The sequence below is a fragment of the Sciurus carolinensis genome, chromosome 6 (genome assembly GCF_902686445.1).
Source record: "Sciurus carolinensis chromosome 6, mSciCar1.2, whole genome shotgun sequence".
NCBI lineage: Eukaryota > Metazoa > Chordata > Mammalia > Rodentia > Sciuridae > Sciurus > Sciurus carolinensis.
This window is the reverse complement of record NC_062218.1, coordinates 107,455,216-107,467,363: the sequence shown is the minus strand read 5'-3', so window position 1 is coordinate 107,467,363 and position 12,148 is coordinate 107,455,216. Positions and strand designations below refer to the sequence as shown.

Here is a 12,148-nt window from a genome sequence, read left to right as displayed (position 1 = left end):
GGGGCGGGGGGGGGGGGGAGACGAGAGAGGAGCAGGGGAGGTGGCTGAAGGTTCCCCATGGGATAATCACATCTGCAAAGACCTGAATCTACACTTCCTTTCTCTTGGGTGTAAAAGGGATATATATGAGTAAAATGAATTAATAATAATAATTTAAAAACTCTATACTTCCTATACTACTCTGATTTCTAGAAAATGACCTTCAACTACCTCTATTTGATGAGTTTGTCCTAAGGGAAGATATCACCTTTTTTGTTTTGTCTTTACTGGAAATTGAACCCAGGGCACTCTACCACAGAGCTAAACCCTCAATCCTTTTTTTTTTTTTCTTTTTTTTTTTTTAATTAATTCTTTGACTTTTATTTTTATTTATTTTTCGTACCAGGAATTGAACCCATCTCTTGGTTCATGTCCCCGATCCTTTTTTATTTTTTCAGACAGGGTCTACAAATATACTAACACCATTTTTACCCATCCTAGCACAAATATCCTAAGGTTTGATACCCTGCTCTGCTGGAGAGGCTGTGGGTAAACAGACAACCTAATCTGTGGTTGAGGGGTATATAAACTGACCTTGCCTTTACAGAAGGAAATTTAAGTTTATCAAAATTATTCACACATATTTCCTTTGAACTACCAATTCCATTTCTGGAAACGTACAAATACACTCGCCCCAAGTAAAATGACTTAGGTTTGTGAATAAACATTGTAGCTCCCTCTGCAAAATCAAAAGAATGGAAACAAACCAACTGTCCCTTCAGAGAACAGTCACCTCAGCCACCTGGAGGAAGAGTGCCTGAGGTCAAAGTGCCATGAATGTTAACTGTTGAAATAGAAAGGCCTCCAAGGGAGATATAAAAATAAGAGAGATGTTTTTAAATGACACAACCTGGGCAGGGGGTGTTGATCAGTGGGAGAATACCTGCCAAGGGCCTGCCTGGTTCAATCCCTAGTACCATAAATTTTTTTTTAAAAAGATAAAACTTTCATTTAAAAGTCAGGAAAATAAATGTATATATTTGTAATTGCTTGTATGTGCAAAAAGGAACTACACAAAGAGACATAAGAAATTTAAAAGCAGTTACCTTGATTTTGCAGGTATAATTGGATAGATGAAGGGACAGGGTTGGGAAGATTCTTTTGCTACATTAATATTTATGTTTTACAGCTTTTGACTCATATAACTATGTTATTCATTCAAAAATTTAAATTAAAAAATACTTTCCCTGCATTTTTTTTATATGGAGTGTGTACACATGGGTGCCGGCTCTGGGCTGTGAGGCAACTGGGGATAGTTCTGACACTTTTACGTGTGGCAGGGCTTTAGCTGTTTGTAGAAAGGGGCCTGAGGTGATACACAGCTGCTTCCCACTTCACTGATGACAACCCCTGGTTCCCACCATGTCACTGCCCCTTCTGTAGTAGCCGTGAGTGCTGTTCACTAAGTGTTTCTGCTCTTCTGCCTCTGAACACATGGTAGGATGGTGCTCCCTGCTTCCTGGCAGGTGGACAGAGCAGTGATTAGTTCTAACAAATGATCTGTGGAAGCAATGGGTGTTATTTCTGGACCAGAGCATTTAATACCAGTGACTGACCTCTAGAGCTCCTTCTTTCCTTGCCATAATTTCTGCCAACATCCCAGACAGTTGCTGCTATGAGCATGCCTCCTGGATTAAGGGTGATAAAGGAAAGAGCCTGAAATGTAGCATAAAAACGATACCAACCTTTGCCATTTGAAACCACTGAGATTTGGGAGCCATTTGTCTCAGCGGCATGGTCTGGCCTGTGCTGACTGTACAGGTACTGATATTAACACACTCCTAAAGCAGCATGAGCAACCCTAATTAGGGCTAAGATGGGAACTGTCCCAAGTCCAGGGTCGGGAGGCCAAGAGCAAGGGTTCAATGCTACTCACACCACTGCCTCAATGATGCTCTGGATCTCCTGCTGCAGCTCTGGCTCCTTCCGGTATGTCTCCAACAGCAGCAGAGCTTGGTCATAGCTGGCACAATAGACCTTATAGACTCGCTCAAACTCTTCTTGGAATTCCAAAAATAATTTACCTAATGACGGACAAGCAACAAGGGGTTATCAAGGGCATGTCCTCTGGCTTGGAGGAGGGAAGCAGTAGGAGAACCATCAGCTCTGCAGTGAAACTGCCAGGCTTTACCAGCATGTTGCTGTGGGCAAATGACCTCATGTTTCTGTCTTTTCATGTGTTTTGTAATGTTGCTGAAGGACTGAGTGACACAATGGTATAGTGACCAGGCCGTAACCTCTTAGTACAGTTTGAGTATTCCTTACACAAGATGCTTGGAACCAGAATTGTGGGATCACAATGAATTTGCACATACATTATAAAATATTTTAGGGATGGGACCCAAGACTAAACACAATTCATATATGCATCACATAGACCTTATATGCATAGGCTGAAGGTAGTTTCATGCCCTATTTCTAGTGTGCCTGGGTTTTGACCATGGCCCATCACAGAAGGTCAGGTGTGGAATTTTCCAGTTGTGGCATCATGTCAGCACTCAAAAATTTTTAGATTTTGGAGAGTTTCAGGTTTGGGATTTTAAGATTAGGGATCATCAACCTGTACTTAGTAAACAGTAGCTATAAATGCTGCAATAGTAGCACCGATGCCCACATTTAGACGAGCCTTATAGCTTACAAAACACACTCGTGACCATCAGCTCATTTAGTCGTTATGATTAACTTTGGGCAGCACATATGGTTAGGAATCCCCATGAGATGTGATACAGGTAGTGATGAGTGAGTAAGTGAAGTCTTTGGTGTTAGAAAGAACTAGGGCCAGCACGTGGGGCAAACCTTCCCCAGTTATGTAACCTGGTGAAGTATTTCATTCCTCTGACACTGCATTTTCTCCTCTATAGAATGAGCATAAAATTAGTACTCACTTCTGTGTATGTGCATGTGTGTGTGTGTGTGTGTGTGTGTGAGAGAGAAATAATACAGGTAAAACACCTGAAATAAACTTCATTCACCAAATAATGACCAACTGCTTATTTATTGCTATGTGCCAGGCACTCTGCTAAGCTCTGCCTCAAGGGGTTTATAGCTTAGAGGGGGTAGACAGACAATAAATACAGGTCTCTCCATATCCATGGGTTTTGTATACATGAATTCAACCAACCAGAGATCAAAAACATTCAAAAAGAGAAATGAGTCTATACTAAACACACACAGGCTTTTCTTCTTGTCATTATTCTCCAAGCAATGCAGCACATCACCTATCTATGTAGTGTGAACAACCATGGATAGTGTTATCTGAGGGGGTTCTGGAACCCGCCGCCTGCAGACCATGAGGGACGACTGAATACTACATAACTCAGGTAGCAATGAGTGCCACAAATTAAAACAGAGTCAAATAAAGAGAGTGGTGGGGAATCTATTTGTGGAAGGAAGCGAGCATTCATCTATCAGACACTGGAAGTAACCAGCCCTGGGAACTCAAGGGAAGTGCAGTTTTCTGGCATAGGATGAGCAAAGACAAAGCCCAAAGGCAGGGAATCTCTGCAGGAGGGGGCTCAGCTGGAGCAGAGTGAGCAAAGGCATAAAGGAGGAAATTAACAGAAGACTGAAGCCAGCTCATGTAGGGCCCCAAAGGAAGTGAGGTGCAGTAAGGTGTGCTAATCTTACTTGAGATCTTAAGATGTTCAGATTGCATTCTACAGGGGTGGCAGGAAGCAAGTGGAGGATTTTGAGCAGGGGTGATGTGATCTGATTTCTGCTCACTTTCAGGAACATGTACACTAAAACTGGAGCAGCATGGGAAGATTAGCACAGTCCCTGTATAAAAGTGAAATGCATTTCATGAGGTGTTCCATGTTTTAAAATAAAAGCTAATGAGATTAGTTAGCTATAGTGTATGGAAGGGACAGGGTGGGAAGAATGAGGGAAACGGGGATAGCCCAGTAGGGAGAGAGAGAAGGGAGCCATGCTTCATTAAAATTACTTTTCTGAGTAGCTCTCACTCTTGGGACTGCAGTAGTTTTTCCTTAAGTCTAAAAGTGCTCTAAAAAATAAAAATAAAAACAAAAAGGGCTAAAGGTGTAGTTCAGTGATAGAGTGCCCTTGGGTTCAATTTCCAGTACCAAAAACAAATCAAAGCAAACCCAAAGAGTATTTGGTGGCCCAGCAGTGAGGAAGTGGTAAGAGTGAAGGCAAATGTATAATCACAACAGGGAGGTGGGAACCAGGGCCATAGGATATACAGCTGACCTTTCTGTCTGCCAAAGACAAAGACTGGGGGCCTCTAACCTGAACCTCCTTTAGGACCATCAGATAGTTTTCATCAAAGTTCCTCACAGTGACATCACCATCCCAGGACCTTCACTGGTGCAGTCCAGCGAATCCTCAGGGATAATTCCTGGGAGAAGGCCCCAGGGTCGGGAAGAACATGACAGGAAAGAAGACCCCAAAGCTGTAGCTGGGGAGGATCTGTGGGACAGTCAGCCAGCTGCAGAGCATCTCCACTGGGAGCTAGCGCAGACCTGGCCAGGAAGCCTAGGGCAGTTTCTACATTCTCTCAACATAAGGATATCCTCAGGAAAGTGAACATGTTAAAGGAACTGTCACACCACTGTGGCCAGGGGCAGGGGAGTTTCAGTAACTGAAGAGCAGAAGAAGGGAAATTCCCAGAGCAGAGAGAGAAGCAGAAACGCCCAGGACACCAAAGTAAAGGCTTTTCCCTCTCCTCCTTGTCCTGACTCATTTAGGAAAAAAAGAAGTGTGTTAAATGACTGTTACAGGGTTGAAGATGTAGCTTAGTGGTAGAGTACCTGCCTGGGTTCCATCCCCAGTGCAAAACAAACAAACAAACAAAACTATTAAAACAGTCTTGCCTGAGGTCCAAATATCTTTCAAAATGTTGTTGCTACCCCATAAGAAAAGGGCTTTCCTTGCATAACATGGCCTGGGGACTGGAAGGGGAAGAGAACGAAGGGGGAAGGAGACAGAGCAGCCTGGCCTGGCACACAGTTGCAACAAGGAGAAGGGTGGCACCTTTAGGAGGTGATTAGGTCATGGGGACCAGATACGATTTGAGGTCCTACTGCCCCTGACATGTTGTGTTTCAGGGATCCCACAAACAGACTCCCAATAAGATGTACTTCCCTTGAATTCTAAAGCCAGTTCTGCAATGACCACATGCTAAAGACAGCTCCATAGGAAGCTAAGGCCTAGGTCTTCTGCTTACCAACTAAATACACTTGCTCCTCTTCCTTGGAGGCCGTCTCCTGCAGACCATGAAGAAATCTGCTGCTCACCTGGATGATTTCGTCAATGTTTGAGAACAGGACATCCAGATCTCCCTGCGGCAGCTAGAAGGAACAAGAAGCCAGGGGAGGTCTCTGGAAGTCTGGTAGAGGGACTATTTGTGGCTTTGCAGAGTAGCCCCAACTTCTCACACCATCAGTGTCCCGCCACCCTCGGGGAGACTGACTGCCCCAGTGGAATGTTTGCAAGGATTTGAAATCTTACAAACTAGGTATTTTCATTACTCTGCAAGAAGAAAGGAAGACATGCAGTACTCAGCATGGAGGGAAGGCTGAACTGGGGTTTCATTCCCAGGTCTGCTGCCAACTGTTTTCTTTCTTCTCCTTGTGTCTCCATCTGTCATCTGACAATGGGAAGTTAGATTTCTTGCCAGATCTAACATACTTGGCACCTACCATCATTACCTGAAGGTGCACTCCAAACTCCAGCCCCTATAACCAGGCTACACCACTGTTAAAAAGGATGCAGGACATCTATATATATGCACCAGCACCAAACTGGGTGCTGGACGGTTGCCAAGTGGGAAAGCTGATTATGGTACAACATCTGTACCATGCTCTTATTTTTACTAAAATGAAAAACAACATATATGGTTGTTTTAGTGCCTATTATTGTGAAGGGTAAAATAATAGAGGTCTTTTACCTTCTACATTATCTACTTTGTTATTTACAATAATTCAAGAATCACTTATTGAACCAAGTGTGGTGGCACACACCTGTAATCCCAGAGACTCCAGAGGCTGAGGCAGGAGGAATGCAAGTTCAAGGTCAGCCTCAGTAAGTTAGTAAAATAAAATAAATAAAAATATTTGTCTCAAAATTAAAAAATAAAAAGGGCTAGGGATATAAGTCCTAATAGAGCACCCCTGGGTTCAATCCCCAGTACTCACAAAACAAAATCACTAATTGAATCTCCCTTATTTATGTGTCCAGACTGGGATATACTGAACTAAACCAAGTCTTTGTTCTTCTGGAGCTCACATACTTGAAATTCTACAGCAACAGCTATATTGCTTTTAAAATCAGGGGAGAAAAAGATGCAAAAAGCAAACACTATAATAGACACCCACGAGAGTGGTGATTTCTCTAAGTCGTCACCCTGTGAAATGAAACAATTAAAATGTAGGTCAGTTTCAGCAATTTGTTCTAAACTGAAAAAGAGCTTGTCCATTAGCTCATTTAATTCTGAGGGGATTATTTATTCCTCTCCCCATTAGCCCATGATTAATATACTATGACTCTAAGCTATCCAAGGTCTTGCTGAAGGTTGGATAGCCAATAAATGGTGGTCCCGGGACTTACGGAACTCTCAGACTTCATATCCACATGCTTCCTTTCCATCAAGCCTGTAAGCAGATCCACATTTACCACTATAAAGATGAACTACTGGTGGCCCCGCCCAAGTACCTGCTGGAGGCGGCCCCTGATGTTGGAGGCACAGAGTTGGAGCATGTGCAAGTAGGAGACCTCGGTGTCCAGGAGCTCCCTGACAGCCAGCCTCTGATGGAGCAATGGTCTGTCCTCAGAGCTGCCACCTTCCTCGTCTGAACTCCCTGGCCTGGAGGTTGACTCATCAGCCCCAGGATCACCCATGTCCTCAGGTTCTGGGAAAAACAAAACAATCCTGATTCACTTCCAGGGAGCACTAGTGAAAATGTTGTCCCTAATTTGAAGACAACTATTCAAGAGATCTAAAAACATCTTGAGCTGCAAACAGAGTCAAAAGCAACTGTTGATTAGCACAGAGGGGCAGTATCTGGACTATATGAAAAGGCAATGACAGCTCAGATCATTGCTGACATTTTAAATTCATTTCCCAGGACTCAGACAATGTGCTTTCCCGGTTCTACTTCTATTTTTGCTCTAGCTCTTGACCCAGATTTCTTCATCTGGTTCAGTTCAGTGCCTCTCGTCCTCTCTCTCCCAGTGGTTCCCCCCACCCCACTATTCCATCAGGACATACAACCTATCACCTGGACTACTTCTCCAAAATTCTAGGATCACCCTTCCAAATCCAAACCTCTCTCCTGCTGCCACGCTCATTCTGAACAGCTTCGAGTTTAAACTCCCCGAAACAAAGCTGTGATTGCAGTACTCCCTGTTGTAAGGCTTTAATAGCTCCCTGCTGCTCAGTGGTCCATTCAGCCTTATTTCCCCTCCAGCCAAAGTCAGTGGGATGCTTTTCTCCACACCTGCCTAGTCCTGTCCTGCTTTTGTGCTTCTGCATCTGCTGTGCCCCTGTGTCTCTATTCTCCAACACTCATCTTCTCTTAGGCCATTCCTGGTCCTTCCCCTTCTCACTCCACCAGTTGTACCTTTCTGAAACTCCTACTGCCCCCTTATCTCTACATTTAAAAATATACAGGGCAATACTGTGGACAAGATGACCTGAAAGAACTTTCCTACTTCCAAATGCAAGATCAGCTACAATAAACTTTAATTTAACTGCATGGCAGAGCTTGCAAGAGAGTTAAGGAAATCACAAGGCCCAAAGCACAGGGAACTGACCTGAGCAGGGAGTAGTAGCTCAGCTGATGCAGCTGTGGCCTTCAGTGGAGGGGGTGGGCAGGGAAGAGAGCATGGTCAGTCTCAGCAAACTGGGGACTTGACAAGATACAAGCTCCTCATTCATCTGGAACCTCCAAGCACCTCAGTAAAATGGTGAGTCAGGAAAAAAAAAAAAAAAAAAAAAAAAGTCCACCCACATTCACAGAAAATGTCAAAAATACTTTTCTGTCTTGGTTTGGGTCCTCAGTGAACTCTGACCTTCTGAGTTTCTACAACTACTTAGAGGCCAAAATCAAGGAAAAATAAGGGGCTAAGGAGACAGCCAACATTTTGGCCCTCGCCCTCCAAGGTCAGCTGGGACCCAGGAAATGACATGATCCCTCTAAAGAGTCCTGCTATTTCAGTGAGTCACCAAAACTCCCAATCAGGGGGACCACAAGGACCACAGAAAGTAGTAGCTATCAGAGCATATTCTACAAAAAAGAGGGTCTTTGAACAGGAGAATATCTCCCAACACTTCCAACAGAAGCCATGTGGTCAGCAAGATCCAAACCCATCCCCACAGGTGACACAATGGGTAGAGGAAAAATGAAAGGGGCCAAGAAGCTCCTCACAAGTCCTAAGAATAATTCCTTGACCCTGAAAGAAAAAAAGAAAAAAGTTTATTTGGGGCCAACATGAGGTTGCCTACTTGGGGTCTTAAAACACCCAGCAGGAAAGCATAACCAGAGGCAAATGTTCCATAGTGGAAGTAAAAGAAAAATCACAATTGTGGAGTTGCTTAAAAGAAAAAGACCCCACATATATATAACTTATGGAATTAGATATCTTCTGACTTTGTCTCTTATATTCTACTTTATAATTTATTTTTCAGCTTAAGTGTTTGGCTTTTTTCACTTATGAAAGCTGGTCATTGTTTAAAGACCCAGCTTGTTCATTTTCTCACGCACTAGTTTACCACCAGCCAGGAAACTTATGAAGCCTGATTGGCCAATACCCTAACTCTCTCACGACTGAATGAAGAGGTAAGAGGGGAATTTTATGGGTTGTGGGATGTGGCTCAGTGGTAGAGTGCTTGCCTGGCATGTGTGAAACCCTGGGTTCAATCTCCAGTATTGCCCCCCAAAAAAAACAAACAACAAAAAAAGGCAAATTACAACAGGAACTTTATCAAAGGCAGTGACTCTTTACTTAGGCTGGCAGATGGCGTATGCGAACATGTAAAGTCTGCCATCTCTGCCTTCATTTTGTTTTTTGGGTGCTGGGGATTGAACCCAGGGCCTTGTGCTTACAAGGCAAGCACTCTAGCGACTGAGCTATCTCCCCAGCCCCTCTGCCTTCATTTTGTATCTATCTCCTTTGTTACTTTAAGCTTTGTGATCTGCCCAGCTCTACAGGCAGACATGTTAACAATTTAAGGACTCTATCCAAAACCCCTAACCCCAGGTGTATTAGCCCTAAATTGACTTAACTTGTTTTGTCCCCCTTCAAGACTATGACAAGGTTGGCAGGGACATTTATTTTAGCTTTTACAGATTCCTGGCTCAGACCCCTGGGGTTGCACCCGCAAGTCTTCAGTTGCTGTCCTATACCTTCCTGGAACACTGGGAGGTACATTACCCACCATGAGACTGCCTCCCAAGCAGGGGCCATCATCTCACGGGATCTGTGTCACTCTTTCAGAATTACAGGTCTGTGAGCTAAACATCCTGAGCAGCAAGTGAAAATCCCCCCCTCAAGAGATAAGAACTCTCCAGAGCCACCTAGCAGAACCAGAATTGAAATAATGATCAACCAGACCACCATTTGAGGAAGACTTCTTAATTATGAAGACCTCTTATCCCTTGCCCCAATTCTTCCTTCATTTAAACCTAAAGTTCATGGCAGAGTTGAGCTATTTGATCTCACTTTGCCTTCCCAATATGGCCATATTGATTAAACTTATTTTTCTGCTTTCCACCATTACTTTTCTGTTTGGTTTTAGGAGCAAATGGATGGATCTGGTTTGTTGGAACCCCTGGGATCAGGTCTCTGACCTAGGACTCTGATAACAGTTATAGGACAAATAAAATGTCTCCAGAAGGACACATCTTAACCTAAGCTACAGATAATCATGTTCTTCAGATGAGTTAGGAATCCAAAATTATAAGAATGCCACTATGAGTGATCACAGCAAAAGCAATGAAGAGCAGGATTAGACCCCAAACCATCAGATAGAAACTATAATACAAGGGAAACAAAAGACATTACAAAAAATAAGACCTATGAGATTTTTTAAAACAACTTACAGAAATTTAAAATTTAATCTCGAGGTTAAAAACTGATTGGAGAGATTAAGAAGATATTAAGGAAAAACAAAGAATAAAGGGGCAGATAGATCTGAAGAAATTTTTCAGACTACTAAACAAAGAGAAAAGTATGAAAAATATTAGAGAGACTATAAGGAATATGGATGCTCAAAAAAAAAAAAAAAAAAATCCATGTAACAAACCAAGTCCTAGAAGGCAAGAATACTAAAAAGAGTGCTGAGAGCCATGGGGCACACCTGTAATCCCAGTGACTGAGGTTGAGACAGGAGGATCACAAGTTCAAGGCCAGCCTCTACTACTTAGTGAGACCAAGTTTCAAATAAAAACTAAAAAAGACTGGGGATATAGCTTAGTGATATAGTGCCCCTGGGTTTAATCCCCAGTATCATGAGAAAAAATACAGTGAAGAGAAGCAATATTTGAAAAGCTAAGACTAAGAACTGCCCAGAATTTATAAAAGATTTGAATATTTACATCTAAGAATTACAAGTTCCAAGTAGGATAAGTTTGTTTTTTGTTTTTTCCACATCTAAACATTCTGTGGAGAAGTTTCAGAATCTTGAAGGCCTAAAGAATTTACTTTGTATGCTCCTGTTCTTGGAAAACTACCAAAGAATGTGCACCACAAAAACAAAGAAATAAGAAAGAGAAAGACACAGGACACTGGTGACAACACTGGAGAAGGAAGGACCAAAGGAATCCTCAGGATAGGTGAGGGAAAATCCTAGGGTTGATGGTTGACTCCAGGCAGAGGGCATAGTCTGGACTAGAGAATTACAGAAGATTCTAGAATGTCTTGAAAGCTGGTTTGATGAATTAGTACAGAATTTTGTGTTTAATTAGGAATCATTACATAGACAATACATAGAAAACTAAGAAACCAATCAACCAACAAAACAAAACAGTTGTTAGAACAACTTTTATGCCAAAAAGAAAAGAGTCCTGTCCAGACTGGGGACAGTGGTGCATACCCAATTGCTCAGGAGGCTGAGGCAGGAGCATTGCAAATTTGAGGCCAGCCTCAGCAACTTTGGCCCCGTCTTAAAATAAAAAAATAAAAAGGATTGGAAATGTGACTCAGTGATACCATGCCCCTGGGTTCAATCCCCAGTACAGAAAAAAGAAAAAGTGGGGGGGGGGGGGGACCTCCTGTCCCATCGCCTTACAGAAGAAATGCTACAACTGAGAGACCAAGAAGAATATGAACAAAGAGGTCTTGCTGGGTTTCTCTACTCAATCTATTACTGCTAACTCATACCATTTTTGTGCAATTAGTTTTTTTACATAGTTGTGTGCACTTCATCAAACCTAAGAATAAAATCAGGTAGCTTCCACTGGAGCTCCAAGCTGAAGGCCAACATGTCAGACAGGCACAACTATGATCATATAAGTTTGTTATGGCTTTCTTCTATTGATCTACTGCCATTTTATTTCAAAAGACTTGAATATTAAACTTTCCAAGGGAAAGTATAAAACTTCCCTGCATCTGCTATTTAAAGGCATGGAGGCAAATTCTAAAACAATCAACCAAAAACAATAGAAGGAATTGCCTGGTGGTGGCTGAGACAGGAAGGAAATGAGGGAAAACAAGCCATTTTTCATAACAAATACTGTAGAATTATCTCAGTTTTTCATAATAAACATAACTATCCATCTCCTTAAAATACATGCTTCTATAACTTTTACAAAAATTAAAATCTAAAGAAAAAATTTTTTCTTGAACTTTAAAAAAATGGTAATTCTACAATTTTGCAGTAATTAATATTTAAAAGTCAACTATACCTATATAAACATTAATAATTTAAAGGAAGATAAAAGCATACCAGTAAAATATTTAATAATGTAGTAACAATAAATAATTTTTACTTTATAAATACATTAAAAAAATATGTATACTTCTGAAGAAAATTATAAAACTTGACTAAAATACATTTAAGAACCAATTACAAATAGTATACCATGATCATGGATAGGAAGACTCCCTATCATAAAGATGAAAATTCCTTCCAAACTGACTCAATATAATT

General features: G+C 41.9%; 1 protein-coding gene across 4 annotated transcripts in view; it reads right to left on the bottom strand.

Annotated features, from left to right (window-relative positions):
* Arhgef37 (Rho guanine nucleotide exchange factor 37) overlaps window positions 1–12,148 on the bottom strand; it is a 51,848-nt gene that overhangs the window by 24,889 nt on the left and 14,811 nt on the right. For 2 of the 4 annotated variants that reach the window (XM_047556297.1, XM_047556295.1), the window contains exons 2-5: window positions 7,813–7,851; window positions 6,712–6,908; window positions 5,225–5,348; window positions 1,916–2,063 (exon numbers count right to left, since the gene is read on the bottom strand). In XM_047556297.1, coding sequence (XP_047412253.1) covers window positions 1,916–2,063; window positions 5,225–5,348; window positions 6,712–6,897 — 458 coding nt within the window. In that variant the 5' untranslated portion in view covers window positions 6,898–6,908; window positions 7,813–7,851. The remainder of the gene's footprint in view (window positions 1–1,915; window positions 2,064–5,224; window positions 5,349–6,711; window positions 6,909–7,812; window positions 7,852–12,148) is intronic. The other 2 variants (XM_047556298.1, XM_047556296.1) reach the window with 1 other exon arrangement.